The sequence below is a fragment of the Vanellus vanellus genome, assembly GCF_965231255.1.
Source record: "Vanellus vanellus genome assembly, chromosome: 1".
NCBI classification, from domain to species: Eukaryota; Metazoa; Chordata; class Aves; order Charadriiformes; family Charadriidae; genus Vanellus; species Vanellus vanellus.
In genome coordinates, this window is record NC_138905.1 from 149,324,219 (window position 1) to 149,351,191 (window position 26,973).

The 26,973-nt window shown below is 37.9% G+C and overlaps 1 protein-coding gene across 2 annotated transcripts in view; it reads left to right on the forward strand.

Annotated features, from left to right (window-relative positions):
- Positions 1–26,973, forward strand: part of EIF5B (eukaryotic translation initiation factor 5B) — a 38,685-nt gene that overhangs the window by 6,928 nt on the left and 4,784 nt on the right. The window contains exons 2-19 of one of the 2 annotated variants that reach the window (XM_082481705.1): positions 2,728–2,774; positions 8,119–8,244; positions 8,336–8,420; positions 8,820–9,465; positions 9,943–10,163; positions 10,342–10,492; positions 12,008–12,103; positions 13,235–13,321; positions 14,770–14,859; positions 17,255–17,550; positions 18,154–18,261; positions 18,418–18,528; positions 19,422–19,489; positions 20,608–20,749; positions 22,249–22,380; positions 23,039–23,221; positions 23,356–23,517; positions 25,945–26,076. In XM_082481705.1, coding sequence (XP_082337831.1) covers positions 2,728–2,774; positions 8,119–8,244; positions 8,336–8,420; positions 8,820–9,465; positions 9,943–10,163; positions 10,342–10,492; positions 12,008–12,103; positions 13,235–13,321; positions 14,770–14,859; positions 17,255–17,550; positions 18,154–18,261; positions 18,418–18,528; positions 19,422–19,489; positions 20,608–20,749; positions 22,249–22,380; positions 23,039–23,221; positions 23,356–23,517; positions 25,945–26,076 — 2,883 coding nt within the window. The remainder of the gene's footprint in view (positions 1–2,727; positions 2,775–8,118; positions 8,245–8,335; positions 8,421–8,819; positions 9,466–9,942; positions 10,164–10,341; positions 10,493–12,007; positions 12,104–13,234; positions 13,322–14,769; positions 14,860–17,254; positions 17,551–18,153; positions 18,262–18,417; positions 18,529–19,421; positions 19,490–20,607; positions 20,750–22,248; positions 22,381–23,038; positions 23,222–23,355; positions 23,518–25,944; positions 26,077–26,973) is intronic. The other variant, XM_082481706.1, reaches the window with a different exon arrangement.

Here is a 26,973-nt window from a genome sequence, read left to right on the forward strand (position 1 = left end):
TATTTAATTATTATTTTTTTAAATCTGGGCTGTATAAAGGACACTTTCTGTTTTTTTTTTTTTTTTTTTTTTTTCCTAGAATCTGTTGGAATTAAAAGTTTTGTTTGCTCTGTCTTTTTCAGAAGGTTTTGCTTAGCTGATAGTTATTCCACTCTTCTTTTTCCCCAGCCAAACTTGAAAGAGAAGGCATGACTCTTTAATATTGAAATGGAATCGTTGTCTTGGGAGCCTGAATAAAAAGCAATTACTCTTGTAGTCAAATTTTACTTCCTTGCTGTCTCATGTAATTAGGTAGCTTCACCAGCTTGCTTCATCTTACCAAGGAAAAATAGCTAAGGTGTAGTTTCACACCACACTTAATTCAGTTGAGCTGTCAGACGTTTCAAAGCTTGTGGCCTTACTCTTGCTGTCCCCAGCTGCATGTTGTAACTGCTTCCATTGCATTGGATCTAATGCTTATGTGCGCTCAGGTGTGATTTGATCTGCTGCCAAAAAAGTGTTTTCTGCAAGGACTTGTGGCCACAGGATTGCCTGAGCTGATAAGAAGGGGAAGCATGGCTGGGAATGGGGAAGGAAGTCACTTCTCCCCTTCCCTGCCCCATAGTTTGAGGAAGAGGCAAGGGGAGGGTGGCCTTCTAGGGCTGTGATTTTTATTTATTTTTAAACACTGCCAGCTGCGGTGGTGGGTTACATAGCTGGTGCTCATGTGGACGCTCTGTCACTTCTGAGGCTGAGGAAGGAGAGTAGTTCATTCTTTCCTGAATTTCAAACTGTCTCAGGCATGTGCAATTTAAATGTTTTCAGCAGGAAAACCAAGGTAGCTGCTTCTACTCTAAAAAGAGAAATTTGTGGTGTTCACATTCTTTGATAGGTAAGAATGAGAAAAAGGCTATGGCTTTATTTTCATGTTTTGAATAGCCTTGCTGAGCCAGCAGATGCTTGCATTTTCAATTTCATAACCCACTTAAAGAACAAGTTGGTGGTATGTGGTTTTGAACAATTAAATAATTACTTCCAAAGTGGTTTATGTTCTGTAGCATTTTAAACCAGTTGCTCTAAAAGAACATTTCTTTTTCTTTTTTTTGAAGAGAGAATGCCAATTTATCTCAATACTTGCAAGTAAAAACAACTACAAATATGCCATTCAGCACTGGTAACTTGCTAATTTCGGATAAGTTTGTACTTAGATATGCATCCTTATTACTGGGCTTACAACGCACATATACAGAGGATGGGTAAGGTGCTTTAGGAGAGTAATGGTAAAGACCTGTCTAAAAGTATTAGTTTTACTTGCTCTAAAACTATTACAAAACCAAACATATGGAAACAGATGGTTCAGCTTCTTTTCAGTCATTTAGAAGTTCAAGGGCTTTTTTCTTTTTAGGCAAAAGAAAATGACTTAATGACAGTAATGTTCCTTTGAAGGTGGTTAGAAGAGGTAGTGTCATGTAAATGATGAAATATCTCCAAAGTTGCCTCAGCAAAAATGAGTCTTCTGATTATGCAGGAATGTGGGCAGTGAGCTCACATTAGTGATGCAACTTTCTTGCTGTGTCGGTTTACTGACTCTTCTGCCCCATGCACGTGAATGGGTTTTTTTTTTTCAGTTTGTTTTTAATTGTACAGTGTTTTCTGACATTTGAACTTCATCTTTACAGAGACAGCTTAAACCCAATCCTAACTAAAATATTTTTAGCGTAATTTGACTTAGCTTGTTGTCTCAGTTAGCTGTAAGCTGCAGGCAAGCTTTAGTAATCACATTTGTGTCGGTCAGTGCAGTGGATCAAAAAGTACTTGTAATCTTTGAATCTGCGTGTACCCTTTAGTTTTAGTTTCAGCAGGAGAGTGTTATCCTGTTGACTTTGTTTGCAAAGCTGGATGTTGGACTTCCAGTAGTTAAGTGCTTGTTCTCATTTTAAGCTGAATTCTTCCATTTAATTTCTGCAGTTTTAACTGATTGCACTAAAGTCAAATTGATATAAATGAGGGCAACTCAGCTCCTTTGCATACTGCTATTTAATCCCATTGCTCTGCTCTTTCACGTATGGATTAATAGTTTCCTTTGCTCTTTATCTTGCTGCTGCTGAGTCGGGATGCTGTCTCTGTCACACCTAGATGCACAGTACCTATTTATAATGAAGTTTTGCCCTGTGTTTGGGCATATGTGTTGTAGGCACTATAATAAATGTACTCAAAGTCATAATTGTGTGTGGTCTTAGGAAAGAGCATGAGGAAAACGTGTGTTTGCTAGTGGTCTTGCTAATATATGTTTCTCTGTTATAAGAGAGTATATGTGAAATGCTGTTTGTGTCAGTTGGCTTGCAAGGCTGTCCTTCACTAGAACCTGCATGGAAAGCTGGAGGAACTTGTTTGGCAAGGAAGGGCAGTTATGCATTTCAGCTGCAGAAGTTCACTGAGCAAAGAAAAATGCTAAAAGTCTAACTTTTTTTCAATAACTGTAGTCCTGTCTTCCCTGCGCTTGGCCTTGTTTTTCACGGCAATGCCCAGGAATTCTTTCAAGTTTCTATGTGTACATTTGTCAGTAACTGTCCTTAGTATGGAAGCTTCATGCTATGGCAATCCCTAGTGATAAATATATTAACTATGCTGGTACTTGGACTCATTTTTTTTAACCTTCCATAGGTGAGAGAAGTGATAAATAATTAAAATGTAACTGTTCTGAAATACTTTTGTTATGAAGCTCTGATGTTTTTTGTCTTATTTCAGAATTGTCACACTCCAAATCAAGATTTGCACTTACAACTTCTGTTCTGGTGAGATGTGCACTGATTAACCCCTGTAATACCTTAGACTGCAAAAGAAAAGGTAGAACTCCAGACTTCAAAAATACATCTTTCTAATTGTGCAGAAGTGTTAGAAACTATGAAACTCTACAATTTAAGTGTTTGTAAGCAAAATGGCAAAACATTTAAAAACTTAAACTAAAGCAAACACTAGTATGTGGAAACTAGGATTAACGTAAACTGGAACATCTGTAAATCAAAGCTTGTGTTAGTGTGAACTCTGGCCTTGTGATGGCTTCCACAGGGAATTTCTAGGTTCTGGCTGTTGCAGCTCATTGCATCAGAAAAAGAACTGGCTCCAAAACTGTGCTTGTTTCTCATGTTTTTAAAAAACGCTTCCCCCCTCTGCCCCCCCTGTGCTGCCCCACCCCACCCCCCCAAAAAAAAAAAAAAAGTCCAGCACCTTAAGGTGTGTGCTATTTTAGTGTGTTTTTGGCACATACTAAGTAATAGCTGAGGGTTGGTTTTGTTGTGTTTTTTTTTTTTTTTTCCTTTGGTTTTGTGTGTTGTTTTGTTTGTTTCCTTTTTACTGGGGCTCTAGTCTTAAATACTGTTTCCTTGTTGTACTAGCAAGAGAAAGACTGCGACATTTTTTCTACAGATTATGCATCTATCGGGTCATGGGGTTTTTCCACTTTTCTGACTCAATAGCTTGCAACTGAGTGGGATCTTTTAAGTAGGAGAGCTACTTGCTGTCTTTTTACATCTGACTGAGCAGCGGTAGGTGACAGCTCTTCATTTCTTTCCTAACCCTGCTTTAATCCTCATACTGAAAAAGTTTCATACTTTCTTTTATAGGCAGGATTTGGGATTGTAGCTTTATTTGTCACAGGTTTTGCTTAACATGTAACACAAGTAGCTTAGGTTGGATTTTGGAGTGTCAGTTTCTGTTACTGGCCTGATTTGATGCTTTGATTGCATGAGAGATGTTGTTGAACTTCCTTTGTTGCCCATGCCTGTCTTAAAAAATCTCCAAATGCTTACTTGGGATGATCTGGGTATATTTGATCCTTCTTTGGTACAGAATGGTGTGCTAGCACAGCATTTAACTAGTGACCTTGTGAATATTCTGGAGCCGATTCATAACTAGCTTTCCCTCTGTAATGCAGGTTTTCAGTAGTCTATGCAGACAACTTGCACTGGAACCCATTTGGGCAACAGATGATTTCTTAATGTCATTTATAGGGCAGTAAGGTCAATATTTTTTCAGTATAAAGTATGTGAATGTTTCTATATGCAACTTTTAAAATGCTTTGGAATATTTTGAAGTCTTACATTGCCATTTAAGCAGGATTGCAACAAAGGACAGTGAAATTGCATAGGGGAAAACACTTTTTTTTATCAGCGATGTAATTTTAAAGAAAAGTGATTTTTGCTTGGTATATGAAATGTGGTGATCTCTGCATCCTTGTTATGGATTGCTGCCATCTCCTTTAACTAGCCTGACTGCTGTGTCTTCTCCCACTGCATAGTTTTGCCCTCTGTTAGGCACAGACCTCCATGGAGCAATGTCTGCAGCCATTTAATGTTTTGAAAATCGCTTGTTTAGGTTTGTAAGTTAAATACACACACCTAACTCTTGCTGTAACTTACTGCATTGAAATGCCCTTTTAGCAATATCAGAACTGTTTTAATATCTGGCAGCAAAAACAGAGTCTGGAATCCAAAATATGTGGATAAGAAAGGTGGCTTAGGCTTCGCTTTTGAAACAGAGACAAAAGAAAATCAGGGAAATAACCCCTTCTCAGCAGTGCAGTAGCACTTTGCTTTCATTTTCAAGCTTTCCAGACCTCCTTGAGCCTCTTGTGCTGGGGAAACATGGGGTTATCTCAGTGTGTGAACGTGTTCAATAGCAAGCCTCCTTTGAGTCCAAAGCATTATGAGTTTGGATGGCTTAGGGTAGTGGGGCTGTGAAGTCTATATATGAAGTCTTCATGTGAAAGCAATTCAAGATCAGAATTGAAAACTGAGCATACTGGTGCTTTCCAGTTCCTGTATCCAGCATTCTTAGGGTTGGGGTTAGGACCCTTGCAAAGGCTGAGTGGAAGGGCAAGAGAAGATGGGTGGAGACCTTCTGGTGGACTTGGAGGAGGAGGTTCCTGCAAAAGTGTTTGGGTTTCTGAAACATGTGTTTGGGGACTGCTTGAAAAAGTCACAGGAAAAAGTTTCCTCAGTGTATCTTCCAATGCCAATAGGAGAGAAGCTCTCCTGTTATCTATCTAAATGCAGTGGATTCCTTGTGACATAAGAATCTCCCAGGAAGAGAGGGGAGGGCACCTTCTCAATCATCTTTTCAACTTTCTTTTATTATGAAATCCTAGTGGAATATTATTAGAGTTTTGAAAGGTAAGGAAGTTCAAGGCCAGTATGGGAATAAACTCTTAGTAATGGAACCCAATATTTGAATTTTTTGACTTTCCAATGATATTCTTGCTTTACAGTTCTTAAGAAGAATTATAACTGTATATATTGCTGTATATATAAGTGCATGCAGACTTAATTTTACTTTTTGCTTCATTGAGGCTCAAATGTTTGAAGCCTGCAGTGTCAGTTCTTAGTAAATGGAATGTAGTGGAAAGTACAGATTTCTTGGAAACCATTGACTGTTAAGCGGTGGAAGCCAAGGTTGGATCGGCTCTCGTACTATATTTATGCCACTATTATGACAGCTGAACAGTCTTTATTATTCCTAAACTGTTCTTGCTGGTGGGTGTTAAAGTGTAATGTCTGTGAATGAGTTTTTTCAGTGTTTGATTGGAGAGATTTTTTTTTTTCCCAAATAAGTTTTCTTTTTCAGGTTTCAGTTGAAGTGAGTTGGTTAACATACAGATAAACCCCCACCCCCTTAAAGCCTGTGTCCTGGAAGACATAAGGTACTATAAGCATTCTCTTTGCTAGTAGCATAAAAAAAGGGTTTTATGTTTGGACATAACTTTCTGCAAAGTTGCAATGTGAAAAGTCAGCCTTGAGAATATCTGTGTAAAACGTAAGCTGTTTAAAGGCTTGGCTCTTTAATATCTGTACAGCCATATGGTTAAGATCTTGGGGTAGTGGGAGCAGTACAGCCATGGAAGAAGTAGTAGTGGGGCTTGTATTTTGGTCTCTTCAAACTATTTCAAGCTTGGATTTGACTCTGTCTCCTTCATTAACTTCTAGAGTTGAAGGAGGTAAGCAAGCATGCTTAATAAACTGGTACGCTGCACTTAATGCAAAAAGAAACATGAGAACCTATGTGTAGGCCTAGATGTAATATAGTTAGCCTGATATTAGGGCTTTAACTCTAGGTGTAGACATGATTGTTGACATTTTTATTTCAGTTGTCTATGCTACCCCTGCTGCACAGCCAGTTAAACTGCTTATAAAAACAGCTCTTAAATTGCTGAAACATCAAGTCAGCTATTCTTAGGGTGGAAATGGCCAAAAACTTTATTCTTTCCTCTTGAGGGAGGTAGGGATTGCTTTAGAACTCTTGCATTAACTATTTGATAGTTACATTTCTTTGAGAAATGTATTATTTATTATGTCAACGCATAAGAAGTACTACTAGGTATATAAGGTGTGGGTTTTTTTCTTCCTCTTGACTAAAAGTAAGTATTTCTGGTAATAAAGATGCTGTTGTACAGTGAGGTGCTTAGTTTTGCTGCTTTTTACTTGATTTGTTTAGTCTATATACAATAAAATTTAAGTTCTTAAAAATACAAATAATCAATCTTGGCCTTTGGAAAAAAAAAATGAAAAAAGCTTACTGTGCTGTTGTCACACATGAAGGGTATTTGCTGACTTGCTTATGCCCAGTATTTGGGATAAAATGGGTTTGTGAATCTCAGCATTCACTTAAACTTGTAAAATGATTCTCTCAGCCCTCTCCTTTTGCAAAGAGAAATACAACTTAGACTAATTGAATTTCAGAATTTTCAAAGGAATAATTAAGTACTTGATGTTCTTTATTAACATTTAACTTCTGGGTTTGTAAATTGGCAAGGCTTGAAGGTCTGGTAGTGTAGAATTGGCTGATATCTTGGTGGTCCTGAAATATGTCCCTTATCCTTCTGGATATAGATTCTGGTATTTGGTGGGTCAACCTGTCTGGCTCGTTTGTACTAAGTAGTAATTGAGACAGTGAAATTGAAACAAAGAACAGTTTTCTGCCCACATATCTAAGAGGGAGTTAAATGAGATATTAATAGCATCCTAGTATTTCCTACTTTAATAGGCCAGTTTTGGTCTGAGTACCAAAGTTCCTTAAGTGTGAAGCAGGCAATAGCTAAGTCTCCTTTTCTACAATTGTGTTGTGAGTGTGATTAGGTGGAAAAACCTTTGGACACTTGACTTAGTCTTTGCTCAATTTTTGTGGTACAAGTTAAGAAAATGTGCATCTGAATTACAGCTATTGGTAAAGGACAGGGGAAAAAAAGCTGCTTCTGCTTAGTTGCAGGTGAGAGCTTATTTACAGCAAGAAAAGAAAATGGTTTTGAAACAGCAACTTGATATAATGAGGTCTAATGAGGAAGGATGCGTATTTCAGATGCCTAGTGAAACATCTTTTGGCTTTCTTTAGGCCTAGGAGAGGTAATACTAAGGCAAGTGGTGGACATGATTGCTTGCCAACTGCATTGGTATTTTTTTTTATGATCTGCTTTAGAGTCTGGCTTGGGGCTGAACTGTGTTCCTCTGTGTGACTTCTTTTGAAAGATAAGAATAAAACTTCTCAGTCTGATGGCAAAGCATAAGCAACTTATCATAAGCTGGAAGCTGTGAAGAACTTCCACTTATTTGCTAAATAAAAATACAATAGCTTCTTTTGTTTGCTAAAGGGTGTTTAAAGGAGCAGGTAAGTACTTCTTAATAGAATTTCCTGGCTACTAAATTGCAAGATTTCTTCTATTTGTGCTTCGTTTTTAAACTTTCATTGTGGGGGCTGCTTTTCTGTCAGCGACACCTGCTGTTATTTGAAGGGCTAAACAATTTATCCTTTCGAGGAACAAAGTGAAACAGTCTAGTTTCATTCTTCCAAGAAGTTTTATCAAATCTCACATCTAAACTTTTAAAGTTGCAAGAACTGAACAAGTCTTAATGTTCCACCTCCCTTCGAGGCAGACAACAAATGTGAAGGTTTTTCCTTTTTGTCCTACTGGGTGGAATAAGGTAATAGTGCATAATGGTTTGTTAAATGTGGGTTTTGCCCCAGCACTGATTATGATTTGTGATTGATTTTCACATTTTGAAGCTTTTGTTTGTTTTATGCAGATGAAGTCTACTTATGTAAACTCAACAGTTGAACTCTTGATAACCCCACGTTCCTTTTGCATTTTAGTGCAAAAGATGATATTGATATTGATGCCCTTGCTGCTGAGATAGAAGGTGCAGGAGCTGCAAAGGAGCAAGAACCTCAGAAATCCAAAGGCAAAAAAAAAAAAGAGAAAAAGAAACAGGATTTTGAGTAAGTTTTTTTTTCTTTTCTATCTGTCTTATTTAATTCCATTATACAAAAACTCAATTACTTAAGTACCATAACTTTTTTCTTATTTTAGTGAAGATGATATCCTGAAGGAGCTGGAAGAACTGTCAATAGAGGCGCAAGGAGGGAAAGTTGACAGGGAACCTTCTACAGGAAAGGTGAACACTGAGAGGGAGGTGGGGTATTTTATAGGAAATAGTTAAAATACTAGGCATCTCTGTCCCAGAAAAGTTCTAGTGTTGCAGTGTAGTTGGAGTTCCTATGCGAAACATGCAGCTAGCTTGTATTTTCAGTTACATATGATCATATTTGCATAGTAAAGTCAATTGTGAAAGATTTTACCGGAAGTCATGTCTTCACGCTGATAGTTATTTAAAGCCAATCAGAATAAATTGTAATTGTGGGCTGTGGTATAGTACACTCAGCAGGAATAGCTATTGCTTTCAAACTTTCTTTTCTTTGTCAAGAAGTTTTTCTTGACATCTTTCAATGCTACTTCTTAGCTCACAATAGCAAGTAATTTTTCACGGCTAATTATTGAATTGTTTAATTACCAGGTTGAAAATGACAATGAAGAAAGCTTATCAAAACAAGATAAAAAAAGGAAAGGAAAGAGTAAAAAAGCCAATCTGGAAAATGACTATGACAGTGAGGAAGTGGAAGATAAAGACAAAAAATCTAAAAAAACTCAGAAAGCAAAACAAGATATGCTTTCTGGCAGTGATGATGAGGATCATGAAACGCAGCTTAAGAAAAGCAAAGGGAAAACTCAGAGGTCAAATAAAAAGCATGATCTGTCAGAAGAAGATGAAACTAACGTTAAGAAAAGCAAAGAGCGTGCAGTGTCCACAGGTGGGAGTGGTGATGAATCAGATGAGGTCTCCCAATCTAGAAAAGGACAAAAGAAAAACCAAAAACCAAAGTCCATTCCTGCTGCTGAAAGTGGGGATGATGAAGAAGAACCTTCATTCAAAGTAAAAACAGTGGCTCAGAAGAAGGCAGAAAAAAAAGAACGTGAAAGGAAAAAACGTGAGGAAGAAAAAGCCAAACTGAGGAAGCAGAAAGAGAAGGAAGAATTAGAAGGTGGTAAAGAACTGACAAAGCCGAAGGAAGCTCCAAAAAAAAATGAAGAGAAGGCTTCTCCTGAAGTCGTGGCAACTCCTGGCTCTGGGGAAAAAGGAGAGCCTCCTGCAGGAACAGAGGGTTTGTAACATCATTTCTAAAACAGTAATTTAAACACTAGCTTTTATAAGAAGGACAAAGGGTTGTCAGGCAGTGAGGATGATTTGTTGCTTTATTTGAAATCGGGAATACTAGACATTTGGTAGCCTTTTCTGCCTCTTTGTGTTGGCTCACGTGGCTGTTTTTTCTGGCCTGTAGTTTGTTCAGGTACATTGGAAAACAAAAGCCAGATGGCAGATTCTTGTTACAATATATGCTTACAGTTCTGTATTACAAACATACTTTTTCACTTCCCAGTTATTCTGTTAATTTAAGACTTCAGGCCCTGACTTTCTAACTTAAGAGATGGTTTTATTCTTTTCATTATGAGGTGTTTATGTAGTAGCCAGTCAAAATGTTCCTTATTTGGTGTTATTTATCATAGTTGAAACATTAATTGTATTTAGAGTATCTTTAAAATTAGCGGTATCTTTGAACGTATGCCTCTTCTTTCTATAGCCGATGACAATGAGGGGGACAAAAAGAAAAAAGACAAGAAAAAAAAGAAAGGTGAGAAAGAAGAAAAAGAGAAAGAGAAGAAGAAGGGTCCCAGTAAAGCCACAGTTAAAGCTATGCAAGAAGCCTTGGCTAAAATGAAAGAGGAGGAGGAAAGGGCAAAAAGAGAGGAGGAAGAACGCATAAGACGACTGGAGGAACTAGAAGCAAAGCGCAAAGAGGAGGTAACGTGTATCTTACTCTGAACACGGAGTAAGGGAGAGGTACTCTTAACCTGTACCTTTGCTGGTGTAGTTGGTGGGTTAGTCTTTAGTATGTTTCTCATCAATAGAATATGCACTTGCCCAGCTTTTGTGTAAAGTGTGCTTTAAAATTTCTGCATGGTTTTTAACATTTTTCTAGGAACGATTAGAACAAGAGAGGAAAGAAAGAAAGAAACAGAAGGAAAAAGAGAGGAAGGAGCGTTTGAAGAAGGAGGGAAAACTTTTAACGAAAGCTCAACGAGAAGCCAGAGCCAGAGCAGAGGCTACTCTTAAACTACTCCAAGCTCAGGGTAAGCAGTGGAGTTTAAAATAATAATTTTTCATACCTCTTACTGCTCCATGTTTATTTCTTCTGTCTGGAGCTAGGAGGGCAAATACTGAGTAATTCTATGTAAAGCTGCTCTGTTGTCAAGCAAGGCAGGAAGGCAGTGTGTGTGGACCCCCCCCCCCTTTTTTTTTTTTTTAAGTAGGTGTGAATGTCTGTAAACTCTTATCTTACACTTTAAATATCCAACTTCTTAATACATTCTATTTGTGGTTTAAAGATGTCAGTTATAGAACTTAAGAAAAATCACTTCTTTCCATTGCTTAGTCCGAAGGCCAGGAAAAGCAGATGGGCTGTGCTGCAGGTCTTGTAAGACCAGTGATCCAGATTCTCTTGAATTAATTCATGTGCTCGCTTAAGCAGGTGCATTGTTTTGCCTCAAGTTAGCTAGTCCACGGGAATAGTATATTGTCCTCTTGCGTTTGCTTCAGGAAAAGGGTATATAGAGGCTCTTCTGCTTTTTCCATCAAATACAATCTCTTCCCATTGCAATGAAGTGAATGTATCCAGTGTATTGTAAGCCCATGTCCTACTTTGTTCCTGGTAACTTGTTTGTGGCTAAGGAAAGAAATTAATTCCTGGGTGCTGAGTATCCTTCTTTCTGTATTTGTAAAGACCACTGTCTGACACGTTGGTAGGTAGATGTGTAAGGGTAAGAATCTCTGTAGCTAGTAAAATGTTTGGAGCTCTTAAACATACACAAAGGCCGTTTCTCTTAATTTGTTTCTGTAGTTATTAGAATCCTTCTGGTTGTGTGCTGCCACAACTGGATTTTTGTCACATCTACTCTGTAAATCACACAGTACCTGAAGGAATTTTGAGTGTTTCAGAAGGTGCAGCAGTAATTAAATTATTAAATGGTCTTTGCACCAAATTGAATCCCTTCCAACATTACAGTGCTGTCTTTCTGGTGAGGTGAAGATGAAGCTGATGAATTGAACCTGGCATTATTTTAATACCTGAAAACCCCTACAAACAAAAAAAAACCCCAACACTGAGGAAAAGGGAAAATACTATCTACTGAACAACTTTAAGCTTTTAAGAAGAGCTGTGCCTCTTAACTGCTTCAGATTGTCTGAAACTAGGATGACTGGCAGACTAGTTTTGAGTTTTAGCGTAGTAGACTTTAAATTGACGTATGCTTGTTAAACTTGAGGTATGTGTGTTCATGAAATCCTATGTAAGTATGTGATAGCTTCAAACCTGGAGTCTTAGAATCTGAATTTTTTTTGTCTTTTATTTTTTTTTTCGTTAGTAAGCTGACTTCTTTTTGAGAGCATTCAGAGTATCTGAAGAACTGTACTTTGCTCAAGTTTTGCAGCGTTTAAAAATCAGATTTTTAAAAGGATAAAATATACATTGAACCTACTTTCCACTCCCTTCTTCCACCTTGCAATTCTGGAAAACGTGTTCTCATTTAAACCAAAGCTTATGTTTAGTAATTAATCATCTGGATTTTCTAACGATTTTTATTTTGCAGGTGTTGAAGTGCCATCCAAAGACTCTGTGCCAAAGAAAAGGCCAATATATGAAGACAAAAAGAAAAAGAAGCAGCAGCAGCCGGAAAATAAAGAAGGTGTGGTTTGCATATAGGGATACTTAATAGATTAGTCACATTTCCGGAAGTGTTTGTGGAATAAATCAGCTAATCCTAAAATAATTGCACGTCAGGGTTCTTTTGACACCCCTGCCCCCTACATGCAAGTACTGATGTATTGGGATCCTAAAGTTGTTTTGGAGACTGCTCACCTAATCCTTTGTTTTGCAATCCACTTGACTTATTTTTTTTCCTAACTTGGGTGTTTTCTTCATAGCTTCTAAATGTTGGAGACGTACAGAATGTAAAGGCCTTTTACGAATGTGAGGTTGAATGCTTTGTCTGCATATGTAGGTTAAATACAATGTAATTTAGGTAGTAATGATTTGTAATTAAGTTGAAGTTGATGTCCCAGGATGAAAGGGGATTGATCCTGTACTTGTCTTTGAAGTTGGAGAGAATTTTTTTTGTTTGTTTTCTTGTATATAAAACCAGTTTTCAGTTTCCAGGGCATGAGTACTTCAGAGAGTGTGCATTTCTGAAAACTTAGAATTTATTGCATTGGTTAAACATAAAGTGAATGTGTCAGAATTGTTTAGTTTTGTGGTTTGTCGTGGGGGTATTACTGTGGCTCTTGTCAAGACTGTTCTGTAGTTTAAACAAAACAAACCCCCCTTGCATCAGTTTTTTTGTTATTTAGCTGTTTTTTTTCTACATGAGGATTATGTGGCTACTTACCACTTAGAAGGGGTGTGTGTAAAGAACAGAGAACAGTGTTTCTCTGAATTATATTTTTTATATGGAACAGTAGAGAAAGAATGGGTAGTTCATTACTATTACTTAATTTTCTCTCGTCTTTTAAAGAAAGTGGGATTTTTTTAATGTTCAAAAGCAATGGTAATCCTCTTAGGCAGTAACTGACCTATCATATAAATCTGAACTGCTTAGAAAGCCTAGTGTTTTTCAAATTAGCCACGTGCTTATGCTCTAACTTTTGTTTTAGCTCAGTAAGTGGGAGTTCAGTTAGCTTGGTATTAAATAAATTCAGGTTTTCTTTACTTGTAACAGCACAACTTAAAAATAGAACTTAAATGTGAAACTGCATGTGTAACTAAGTTGGTTTGCACTTTGGAAGAATGTAGCAACCAATTTGCTTTCTTGCAATTTCAGAAAGTTTGGAGGTAACTTCCCCAGCTGAAGATGCTGTAGAACTGGAAACACCGGTAAAAGAAGAGACTCCTCTTCCAGTAGAGCCAGGTTAGTAGTAATGCTAATAAATTTAAAACACATAAGTCTGTGTGGCAGTACTACATAGTAGGTATCATATCTTGTTGGATAGGGGCTGAGGGGCCATCCTTTCTTGAGGTAGTTACTGCTTTTTTTTCTTTTCCAGTAATGGAGGAACGGATGGAATTTTATGGAATAAAAAGGCATGAAGCTATAGAATGAAACTGTAAAGGTCCCTTATTCTGGGTGGATTCCAGTGTTTAATTGGCTTAGGCAACCATCTCAAATAAGTACATTCAGTGCATTATGATTAGCTCCCTTGACTTTTCATTTCCTTTCTAAAAGGCTGTTTTGTCAGTGGTTAGGTGGGGGTAGGGAGCAAATATGTTGCTTTCTAGTATCAATACTGCAATATTCACAGTGATTGTATTCTTGATTCCAAATGTTTTGCTTTCACAAATGCTGAATGCAGTGGATATGAGTTAACTTGTGAAACTGAGTATCAGCATATCAGGTGATTGTTGCCCTCATTTTTGCATACATACAGTACTTGTTTTGGCAAAATCACATTGTACTGGACTTCTTCCTCAGCAAGGAAAATGTTCAAATTGTTACCCTGATTCTTAAGTCAGGCAAATACTGACAAATACTGACAGTTTTTTGAAAATAAAGCTGAACGCGTACTCTTGATTCTAGCTTTACTTAACTCTTGACGGAGCAATTCCATTGCCATAAAAGAGAAGGGCTCACTGTCAGAACATTAGTTCCTAGTTAATGTTCTAGCAGTCTGGAACTTACACTTCATTTCAAAGAGCTGAAATTTTGTGACACTCCATTTGCTGCAACATGTATGTTGTTTAATGCCCCGTTTGGAGGAGGTTGAGAGTTTGCATTTTTCCATTTGTCTGTTAAGAGCTGCAGTCTCTTCAGAGCTGCAGTCTCTTCATATATCTGACTGAATTCCTTCTGGAATGAATATATTTAATGCTTCTGGAATCCATGGTATAATTATGTTAAGGCACCTGGAGTCCAAAACCAGCACATTTTATAGACAATTTGTTGTTTTCCTACTAATTAAAATTAATACTGTAACCCCACTTGTTTCTCTGTCACTTTGTTACACATGGCTGTTAATTGGGCAGTTCCTTTCACGGAATGTGGTTGTGGTAGAGGTTTGTGTGGCCTGCATTATGCTGGCACTTGCATGATACACAGACAGGAACTAGATGAGTAGTTTAGCTATGTCTTCCAAAAATGAGTTTTGCTAGGCAAAGATGCTAGCACTACAAGATTTTTGTGGAGGGAACTGAAGATTATTTCTTAAGTATGCGGCACTTTCTGTTTAGGGAATATGGAGATAATTTAGTAGAACTATGGTAGCAGCAAACTTGTAAGTTGTATTTGTCAGTATGTCAAAGGAAGGGCATCTAAAAATGTTGTGCGTTGCTGGACTGTTTCTTTAATATTGAATTTCTCAGTTTCAGAAGAAAAGGAGGAAGAAGAAGAAACAGAAGATGGGGGTTTGGATGACTGGGAAGCTATGGTTAGTGATGAAGATGGAGAGAAAGGTGGGCATGTAAATACCAAAAGGATGCTTTTTCTGATTAAGAGGTTTCTCTGGGCTGAGTCTTTTCTTCCTGTATGTCTTGGTTTAACCCCAGCTGGCAACTAGGACCATGCAGCTGTTTGCTCACTCCCCAACACACACACCCTCTCCCTCCCCTCAAGTAGGGCATGGAGAAGAGGCAGAAAAGGAGGGGAAAGGGAAAAAAACCCTATTGGGTGGAGATAAAGGCAGTTTAATAAAACAATAATGGAAAAGGAAAATAACAATAATAATGTTAAAATAATAATAATAATAATAATGGTAAAAGAATATACAAAATAAAATAATACAACACAAGTTGCTGTCACCACCTGAGGGTCAGTTGCTCAGCCCGTCCTGAGCAGTGATTGCAGATCCTTGCCCCCTGGCTAACCCCCATTTATATACTGAGCATGACATCTATGGTATGGAATATTCCTTTTGACCAGCTTGTCCTGTCTATGCTCCCTCTCAGCTTCTATGGGAAGTCAAAAAAGTCTGACTAATGTAAATATCACCTAGCAACAACTAAAACAATGTGTTATCAACATTCCTCAACATTCTTCTCATACCCAATCCAAAACACAGTAGCTACTAAAAGAAAATTAACTCCATCCTAGCTGAGATTCTCCCTCTGCCACATTAGATAAATTGTGAGGCAAGTGTCATAAGAAATAGATATAAGATCCTCTTCTCAAAGGCAGAGCTTTCAAAACTTGCACAAATACTGCTCAAGAAGACCCTGTAGAAATACTCATGTGCAGTTCTCACCTAGAATAAATAATTTGGATTCTTTTTGTGTTTGTTTTTTTTTATGGGAGTAAAAATCCTCTCCTCTTAATATGTGCTTAACCACCTCTGGGAGTTTAGTGAAACTTTTAACCTGATACTGTATTTCTCTGGTAACCGTTACAAAGCCATAAAAGTTTTTTACTACACAAATCTGGCAACATCTAGGAGATTACCTTCGAGACAAGTTCTCAAAGAAGTGGGGAACTAAGATAGTGTGAAGGTTAGTGTGCACTCATTATCATAAATTCTAGATACTTTCTCTCATCTACTTCTTGGAGAGGCAGGTGTGGAAGAAAGGGGAGAATTGCCAGAACATTAATATTCCTGCATGTATATGCCAAAGCCCATATTCTGTCTGTGGCCAAAAGCAATGTTTATGGGGCAGTTAGAGCTGTGCAAGAATGCAGGGATAACTTCTCAGGTGTTTTCTTCCTAGTGGTGGAAAAAGCTGTATTGCTGCGAGTCTTCATGAATAGGAGTTGATTACTGTTCTTAGCACTTCCATGACGTGTCTTCATTATTTCTTAAGATCAAAGACAATTCATCAAGTATTTTTTGACTTGCTCAGCCCTATACTTCTGGCACCTGTCCTTTCAAGTGTAGTGCTTTATATACATATAAGTACAGCAGTGTGGATTTTATTTCAGCACAAGTGCATGTTTCTGTGATGCTGGACTCTTCAACTTGCAGTAGAAGAAGGCTGCTTACCTTCTTGAAAATGTGTTGCAGTCTGTTGCCACTGTCCTGGGGAGAATGTCACATTCCACTTCTTGCTGCTTGGATTTGAAGGACCTGCCAATGTGATCCAGAAAAAGAGCCTTCCTGGGAATTAGATTTAGCGTATTACTAAGCTGAGGGACTATCAGCATAGCAAGAAAACATGACTAATTTCTAAGAGCAGTGTGCCTTCTAGTAGCTCTGTAAGGAAGAGAATGCATGGCTTTAAAGTGTTCATTAGCTTGTCTCATGTGATTTCACAAGTATGATAAATGGGAAGCTTTCAAAGAAAGAAAATTACTTTTTGGTAGTTCTTTGTGTTTGTTTACTGAAGAATTCCTTGGAAAAATATTAATCTTTTCTGAACAATCTAGGAGAACTTTAAGGTGAGATTTTTAAAGATGTAGAAGAAACCATTTTTTGATTGTTACTTCTGCTTAGATGTGCATTCCTGATCAGTAATACACCGAATCCATATTGTATTGAATTTGGAGCGTTTTGGCTTTCTGTTTAAAAGCGTTAGTGCATTCATTCCTCTCTAAAGCACACACAGCATTAAAGAATATCACTTTTTCTGAATATTTGCAAATGATGTCAAGTGTAAGTGTGCTGATAGTATTATTCCTCCCTCCCGCCCCAAGCTCACCCTGCTTGTACAGATTCTAAAAAACTCATCAGCTCTGAACATGAAACACTTTTTTATATTGAAAGTTGAAAAATGATCCTGACTAACTCTTCTTGAATGGAACCTAGTCTCAGTCCTCACCCTTTGGTAGTAGCCTGTCTTTGTTTTTTTTTCTTGCCCTCTTCCCCACAAGTATGAATTTAATAGAGAATTCTTACTTTAGATTTTGGGTTTTTTTTGACAGAGAACAAACCTGTCCACATTGAAGTCAAAGAACAAAATGAAGTGGAGGAGGATGAGGAGGAGGAAGAAGAGGAGGAGGAAGAGGAAGAAGAAAGTGAAGAATCTGAAGACAGTGAAGGGAGTGAAGATGAGGATGAAAAGACTTCAGATGAGAGAGAGGCAGACTCCCAAGCTATTGGGAAACAATCTATGGAAAAAAAGCTGAGCAAGGATATTAGCTCTGATTCTGAGTACGACTCTGATGATGACCGCACTAAGGAAGAGCGTGCTTATGACAAAGCTAAACGGAGAATTGAGGTATTGAGATACAGCTCTATTTGAAAAGCTGGACTCTTGTGTTGTATAAGAAACAACTTCAGTTCATTGAAAGGCCTTTTAACCATATTTGTCAAAATGATGGCTGTGTCATGACTAATATTTAGGCAGGCCCAGAAATTGGGTTAATTAAGAAAAAAAGGCCTGTTTTTTCCTGAAGCTGAAGTACTTGATTTTGGATAAATTGATCCGAAAGAGTGGTGGTGTCATTCCCACCACCTCTCCCCCTCCTGGAGAAAGTAGATATTTCAGAGTTTTAAAAGATGTATTTCCAAACTGTTCAACATTTTTTGTGGCTGCTAATGTCCTCAGTTTCCTTACCGAATATGCTGCTTCAGAATGCACCATCAACAAACCCACATGTCAGTGGATATAATAACTTAGCCTACTAGAATGTAACCAAAACCAAACAAAAAAAGCCTTGACTGTTGTAAATTTTTGATTTGCCAAAAGGTGGATTACAGACCTTGAACTGCCTTGCAAATTTAAGTCCCACGGTTAACTATGTTTTACATATGTAATCAAGTCAAGAAGTGAGCTGTGATTTTTGGTTTATACTTACCAATTTTTGTGTCTCTTACATAGAAGCGACGAGCTGAAAACAGCAAAAATGTGAACACTGAAAAGCTTAGAGCACCAGTTATCTGTGTCCTGGGGCATGTAGACACAGGCAAGACCAAAATTTTAGATAAGGTAAGATGGGGAATGTGAAGGCACTTGCATGTGTGCCTTGTTTATGCATGTGTGTTGTTTTTGGTTGAAAATAGAAAGAATGAAAGTGTACTCAAAGAGATGACTTTGGTCTCATACATGTAAGTATTTCTGGTCTGTGTTTTTTTTTGTCTTTAGCTCCGCCATACTCATGTACAGGACAGTGAAGCTGGTGGTATCACTCAGCAGATTGGTGCGACTAATGTCCCCCTTGAAGCTATTAATGAGCAAACTAAGATGGTGAAAAACGTAAGTTATAGCACTTCAAAGACTGTTTTTTTTTTTTTTGTGTGTTGTGTGTGTGTTTTTTTTTTTTTTTTTTAATATGTGATATTTCCTGACATGGGCAGATGTACTCTTTACCCCAGCTGTAATATTGGGGTTGGTTGTTTTTTAATTCCTAGCCTCCCCTCTTCCTCAAAGGGGAGCCTGTCTCATTTTTAATTTTAGTTGATACATTTGGTTTCAGCTAATATATGTTGCCATTTCTTCAGAAAAATACACAAATACTGCTTACTCTGTTCTAGATGGTACAGGTATGTACATAAACTGCTTATTTGTCAATGTTTTGTAAATTGAGACTTTTGAAACTTACTGAGTATATTTTCTGTTAAAAACTTACCTTTTTACTGTGTGTGCTGAAATTGGGCCAATTCCTTTGTGATGAATTTTGTTGTGTTTCAAAAATAGTGACAGTTCTGTATTTCTCATTTTGGATACTATATCCTATTTTGCTTGCAGCAGCAGCTGACTGAAAACCCTTGGTAGTGATGGCTTTTTGCAAAATTTTACTCAATTTATTGAACGTGTGAAGTCAGTGGAGAGGAAGGAAGTGTTCAAGACAAGGATGATAAATCTCACTAGTCTGAACTATTTTTTCCTCTTTTTCTCCTATTTTTTTCTGCCTTGTCTTACAAATTTTAAGCTGGGCTTATGGCCAGTTGATACCTAGGGGAATGTGCTGCATCATTTTTTTTAATATTGAAATGAGCTTTGATTTGATTTGTGCAGGGTGGTGGCATTTCTTAAAATATGTATCTGAATTTTTGAAGTCAAGGCCCTCAGTTATGCTGCCAGCTCTTAAGGTTTTTTAACTTTTCTTGTGTAATATTTACAAGATGGCTAATGTTTTGGAATGTTAGTTTGACAGAGAGAACATAAAAATTCCAGGCATGCTGATAATCGACACTCCAGGACATGAGTCTTTCAGGTAATGTTTTCTCACAATATAGTGCTTCCCAGAAGCTAAAGAAGCTAAAGCTTCTGGATATATTTTTAACAAAGTGCTAGGTCTTTGCCTAATCCTTTGTGTGTGTTCTCCATTTTCAAAACAAAACAAAAAAAACCCCAAACAAACAACCTTGCTCCCCTAAAGTACAGGAATAAGTGGATTTGCTTACTTAGCAGGTGCTTTTTATATCTGGTTAATTGCTGGCCTTTTATAGCTGATTAATTTTCTGTCTTTGTGCCAATTGAGCCATGAATATCTGAAAAAGCAGGTAAATAACTTTTTTTTTTTTTTCTCAATAGTCAAGGTAACTTGACTATTTGACTATTGAGCTCCAGATCATAGTGTCCCAGTTAAGGGAACTAAGTTCATAAGACTGGAAGTTATCAATTGTGCAAGTCAGCCGATTATTAGCAGAGATCATATACTGTCTAGGAACAGCAGTGGCATGCAGGCAAGCCACTAAATCAACTTTTAGGTTTAAAACATGGTATGCACAGCTGTACTCACTGAGGTAGTGCTCAGGTGAAATCTCCAAACAGAAGGATTAAGGCTGATGTGACATTCTTAAACATAAACCTCTGCAAGCATTGAAATACCACTTCTTAGGGCATTTGGTCGGTTCCTTGGCAGCATACCACTTACAACTTTTCATCTTCCAGCCAGATTTTGTTTGGCACCAAAGATGTCTGATAATTTTAGTGTTTATCTAGTATTTTGTATATATAATAAACAATCTTGTTCAGATTTTGCACTCCTGTATTTCACTGTAACCTTCTCAGTTCTCACTCAGAAAAAAACAAACAGAATATACCTTAACTTGTAAAGGTAGATAATAATAGGAAAACCCTTGGGATAATAAAAGTTTCTTATTTTTGCTTACACATACTCTAATATATTCTGTTAAATGGAATTTACACTGTGATTTGAATATTTTTTTTTTTATAATTCACATTTTTGAGGGAAAAATAACTACTTGATCGTCTTTATCTTTTTGTTGGTCAAATGTTGTTTGACATAGTATTTGGTGTTTGTATTAAAGTTCTGTTGCTACATGACTGATTTGTTGTTTTTTATTTTTTCCTCTTTCAATGCCATAGCAATCTAAGAAATAGAGGAAGCTCACTTTGTGATATTGCTATACTCGTAGTTGACATCATGCATGGTTTGGAGCCACAGACAATTGAATCAATAAATCTGTTGAAATCTAAGAAATGCCCATTTATAGTAGCTCTCAACAAGGTGAGATAGCTTTTTACTCTAATAGTGTGTTTTTCTACTCTAATAGTGTATTTGGCATCTGACAACTTTCTGTTTTCTTCCATGAACTTGAATGGTTTGTATAAAGTCTGAAGCGCTGGTTCTTAGATCCTCCCTGTTGCATTTTTCATATCCTTGATACCCCAATGGCTTTACAGGAGTTTTGCAGAACAACCTCAGTTCTTCTCGGAGTCCTTACTGCTAAGTTTCTTTACCTTTTGTGTCTTCCGTGTATAGTACGCACTTCTGGAAGTTGTACTTTGGTTGTGGTTTTTTTTTTCTTGCACCTACTCACATGGATTTGTGTGCATTTACTGATAAAACTGAAAGACAAGCTTCATGTTAAAGTCTTACTTTATTTTGGCTACTGATACTTGTTAGTTGGACTTAAAGACAAGCTGGCTTTTAAGATCATGGAACAGTAATATGTTAATCACTGGTGGGAATTATTTCAGGCTCTGCAATATTAAATGGTAAAGCCAGTTATTTTCAGCCTTGCTTTTAGAAATCCTGTGCATGAGAAACTACGCTGTCTGTTTGTAATAACTTGAGTAAATTTCTTATTATAATTCATACATGACCAATGACTTTGGATGTTATCTGACATCCTGACAGAGAACTTAACAGAAGCGTATTCATGTGCAGTGTAAAAATTGCAGTATGCTTTAAAAAAGAAAATGAGCATTAAGATGGAAGGTTTTTGTAACAGTGGAGGCCATTATCTCATTGCTGAAGAGAGCTGCTTTTTAAAAAAACTATTGGACAGAGAGGTGTTAAGACCTACAGTGAGCCTGAGGTTAAATAGCCAAAAGCTCTTGCATTTCAGGTTATAGTTCTATCATTTGACCAGGTTATAATCCATTTTCTAAAGATGTAGTTTGGACGCGTACAGCAAATGTAATAGTTTCTTGGAGTAAGTCCATCCTGCTTTGAAAACTTACTTAGGGAAGTATATCTGAAGTATGCAGTTGTGTCTTTTGAACAATCCCCTGTGATCCCTTCTATGTAGTAACATGGGAAGGGGTCCAAACTGACCAGTAAGTTTTAAAAGTTCTTTGTAAAGCTAATGCAGTCTCTTTTCAGGAAAAACAAACAAACAAACCCTTTCATGTGTGTTTTGTGTATGTGAAGCTATATGTGGGTCTCTTTCTTCTGAATGCTTTACCTTAAACTTCATGTAATTAATGTATATAAGCTTTTCCCGTATGACCCTAGATTATTATAACTTGAAGTAATATTTCTATCATAGAAGTATTTCTATGGGAAATACATTTACCCAATGTATTTACCAACATTGGGTAAATACATAAACAGAGACAAATATAGCAGCTAAAGCAAACAAAAAAATGTAATTTGATTGCTGGAGCAAATAGATGGCTAGCTACATTGGCTGGTAAAGTATTTCTCTCAGATGATGTGGCATAAGCATAAAGATGCCCTTTAGTAAGCTGTGTAAGATGACATATTACTGTATTTTCAAGATTGATAGGTTATATGACTGGAAAAAAAGTCCAGATACAGATGTAGCTGTCACCTTAAAGAAGCAGAAAAAGAATACAAAAGATGAATTTGAAGAACGTGCAAAAGCTATCATAGTGGAATTTGCAAAACAGGTAGGCTGAAATATTCAAAGTTCTTTGATTAACAGATGTGATGGTAAAGAGGGTGGGTGGGTGGTGTAGTTTGTGTGTGTGGCTGTGGTTTTGTTGTTTTCTTTTCTTTCCACAAAACAACTTGGAATATGGAGAAAACTGTCATCTTTTCTGTCACGTTAGTGTTTACCTCTCATAAACCAAACTTTGTTGTTGTTAAATTAATCTCTTTTAACTGCTCTATCCTTAGATTGCTAGTTTGGAGAAAAGTAGCACCTAATTGCTGTGTGTGGTCAATGGAGTCGTGAATAGCAGATTAAGTTTTCTGTCCCTATTCTTTCTCTCTTTGGGAATTGCCTGAGAGAATCCAATCTGTCTCTTGTTCCCTTGGATGCTGGCAGGGCATGAATCACATCAGTTCTGGGAACTTCTGTTGGTGACATACAATGCTGTCTAGAAGCTGGATGTGGTAACTAGCTTTGTAGAGTTATCCCATACTGCTTCCAAGAGTGGGTTGAGGCTTCATGTTCCATAGCATGCTGTCAGTAACAATGTTGGTTTTGTTTTGTTTTAAATTGGGATTTGAAAACGCAATAGTAAATGACTGGGATTGAATGTTATCGTTAATACTGATGTGTATATATATTTTTCCCTGTATAACTATTAATCCTGATTCCAGGGCTTGAACGCTGCCTTGTTTTATGAGAATAAGGATCCCCGCACTTTTGTTTCTCTTGTACCTACCTCTGCTCACACAGGGGATGGCATGGGAAGTCTGATAGCTCTTCTCGTTGAGCTAACGCAAACTATGCTGACCAAGAGACTGGCTGAGTGTCAGGAGCTGAGAGCTCAAGTCATGGAGGTAATTCAGCAGCTGTTCTTTGAAATTCATCTAGAAATTTCTCCCTACCCTGCCCCCTTCTTCCTGGTAAAAAAAAAAAGGTGTGTTTGAAGTACTTAAATAGGGAGTAACTTTTTTTTTCTCCTTTTATTCAGGTTAAAGCACTGCCAGGCATGGGCACTACCATAGATGTTATTTTGATTAATGGACGCCTGAAAGAAGGAGACACAATTATTGTTCCTGGGGTAGAAGGTCCTATAGTAACTCAGATTAGAGGTCTTCTGCTACCTCCACCTATGAAGGAGCTAAGAGTTAAGGTATGGAAACCGGTTAGTGTACTGACGCTTAGAGAAGATTAAGAATCAGGAAACAAAAATCAAGTTTTATAAAAAATGACTGTAGTAGAGTGCAGTTGTATTAGCAGTATCTAAGGATGACTTAAAGGAGAAGACAGTTGCACATCTAGTGTTTTTGTGACTGTACTTGTATATACCTATTGGCATGTCTGTTCTAACAGTGGCTAAGAAAAAGGGTAAAGGAGTTGCCTTGCAGTGAGTGTTAAGATGTGTATGCTTTACTAAAGGATTCAGACATGTGGCTAGGTGTGAGAGGGAGATACACTCCAGTTTCCATTTTAGATGGGTGCTAGTACACTGGAGTGTACTAGTGTACTTTCTGAGTTAAAGTATACATTACTAGTAAAAGTGTCTTTTTAATCATATACACTTAGATTTCAGAAAAGTGAACAAGTGAGTTTCTAAGAGTAGTTGGTGAATGGCGATGAGCAGGACCCCTGTAGAATCTGCAGCCTTTTGTCATTTTTCAAGAGTTGTTGGAGGTTTTGCTGCCCTAGTCTTAATGGACTAGGGAGAGACACTGAATTTGAGATCCTGCCTGTATTGCTTCCCCTGAAAGGAGGAGGGAGAGCCACAGAAACAAAAGACTATAAATACATTAATATGTACATTAATACATACATTTCAAAGTTGATGAAAAGATGCTCTGATTTTCCTGTTTAAAAGGGAAGGTATGAGTGTCTGCACAGGTTTGCTTAAGGCAAAGAAAACCACACTAGGTGAGTGTAATAGGACAGGCTTTAAATGTTTGGTTTAGAGGTGGAAAAGAAGTGTCAGGGTCCTAATCTAAGGCCATAACAGTTGTGGTGTGCTTCATTTCATTGGAGAACTGTGTCCCTGCAGGCCACTGTAGCCCTTAGTGTTTAATCTAGTTCCTTCCTGCAAACTTAAAAAGCACAACATCTTGTAAAGTAATACTAATAATTGCTGGGCCTGGGTGGATGTTGGTGTTTTCTCTCTGCCATGGTGATTCTGTCTTGTGAGACCATTGTGGCCTCAGAGGTGCTGAAGGGATGCAGTATTGACATTGATGTGGAATCTGAGCAAGGGCTTCTTGGCCTGCTTCCAACAGGAAGAAAAGATCCACTCCTTCCACTTGTGTGTATGGTAGTCTCATCAGTTGTGGGGTAGAGTAGTTGCCTTGGAGAATCTGTGTCAGGCTTCCCGGTATGGAGCGTAGCTTTACAGTCATAACTTGATAATGGCTAGAGAGGGGCAAAAGGAAAATTGACATTTATGCTTAGGTTGTGTTCTCTGCTTTGTTGGAAGCTGTTGAATGCATTCTGGTACTGTGAAGAATGAATTGAAAGCATTTCAGTCTATTTGTTTCCCTTTATTCAAAGCAGAAGATAAACTGGTGTATGAAACTCTTGTGAGACTGAAGTTTTTTTGTGGGACTCAATAGCAACGTAACAGATCACAGGTTCCTGTCAACAAGATCTTCAGATGAGTTTCTGCACTTTGTGGGGAGATGGAATGCAGGGTACCAGCACCATGATGAAGGACACTGGATTTGGGAACCTTTAGCTGGGGAAGTGAACCTAGGGAAGCTGTTGTGGCTTTTTTTTTTTTTTGAAGCAGGCAGTGAGGATACATTTCTATTTGGCCTGTCTGTGGGGTATTGTCATCCTTGAAATAAGACCCAAATTTTGGGGTGGAGGGCTAAAGAATAGAGGCTTGCAGAAACAAAGTCCTTACTGAGGAAGGAAGCTACCTTGCAGTTTCAAGAAAAGGATGGGACATCTCCTAAACAAAAGAAATGAAGAAAAACCAGAAAAATCCCTCCAACGTTGATTTTAATGGTCTTCAGAAATAACTGCTTCTGTGATTACCTTAAAGCTGTGCCCTGAGTGGGGAGGGATCTTCAAGGTTCACCTGGGGGGGGAGGAGCACCTGGGAAATCAAGCGTGGAACTGTGTACATGAGAAGACTGGATGGTAGGTCTCCAGTGGGAGAATGAGACAGCTCTTCCTGTACAGAGCCTCGGGCTGTATTCGCTAAGCTTTGGTACTTTCGTGGAGCTGTCGGCATCTTCCCCTTTCTTCCTTATGGGCCTGAATTTGTAGGTTCAGTGAGCAGCTGCCTATCGGTGTTTGCTCTTTTCTACTATGCATTCCTTTTTAGCCTTCTCCTCTGTTTTCAGATTATTTCCTCTGCCCTGCCCCCCTTGGCAGGGGTGGGTATCTGAAGGGAGAGGAGCATGAGGACCGAAACATGAAAATGCAAAGTGGAGAAAATCACTGACTAAAGATGGGGGAGCTGCTGGACTTCACTGTCATGCTCTCTGCTGTGCTGGCTGGTGGCAAGTTCTTTAGCTGCTCAGCACTGCTTTGTGTTACTGCATAGCATCTCTGTGAACTCTTTGCTCTTGTGTGTTCTCCTTTTCAGAACCAGTATGAAAAGCACAAAGAGGTTGTTGCTGCTCAAGGCGTGAAGATTCTTGGGAAAGATCTGGAAAAAACATTGGCTGGTTTGCCATTGCTTGTAGCTTATAAAGAGGATGAAGTCCCAGTTCTCAAGGTGAGATGGCTAATGTTGAAATAAGACACATAACCTGAGGGTAACAGAGTTCTCTGGTGAAGCAGCTTGTTCAAATATTGAGTGCTCAGTATGCAAGTAACTTGCTTTTTTTGGTTGCCTTTTAAAAACTGTTACATTAATGTGCTGTAGCCTTGTGTCCATGTGATGAAGCATTAGTGTGGTGATGGCTTTAGTATCTTGGCCCTTAGCTTTTCCCTGATATTTTGCTGGGGTGTCTCTGCTGGTAGAATAAGATTTGAAAACAAGTTATCATAGCATAGTTTGACTGTATGTTAATTACTGATTTGGTACTTGTAGTAATTTATGCATATATTTCAATTAAATTTTATTAGGCAAATATCTGCTAGTAAAGTTCTTCAAACCATCATAATTGCAAAGCTTGATTTAAGACTTATTTAGTAAATTTCTTTTGTGACTTATACTTTTAAAATGGCAGAGGAAAGAACGCAGGTATCTTAAAGCCAAAATTGAGATGAGCTGCTCCTGTTCTCCAAAGTCAGGAAGTTAGTTTAAAAGGGAAACGCACATGTTGATAGCTTACTTGTAACCACAGTTTTACTTTGGCCTTCTGTCTACTTATCTTTGCCTGTAAAGGGAGGTTAATCTTTCAGGTCCTCCACATACGGACTGTTTTTCTGGGTACGAGTAGTAGATATGTGAGGGTATAATGTAAATGCAGCACCCGTTCATCTGGCAGAGGAAAAGATTGAGTGGGTTTAAAAGGCATGGCATCTTAAAAAATGTTTTTTCTAAAATTCTCTGGAAGCAGCAAGATGGCCTTGCTGGTCTTTTATCATCTGTTTTGTACCTAGACCTTAAGAGCATTCAGAGTCCTTTCCAGCTCATGCTTTTAGGAGTGTCTGCTTTTATTGATGA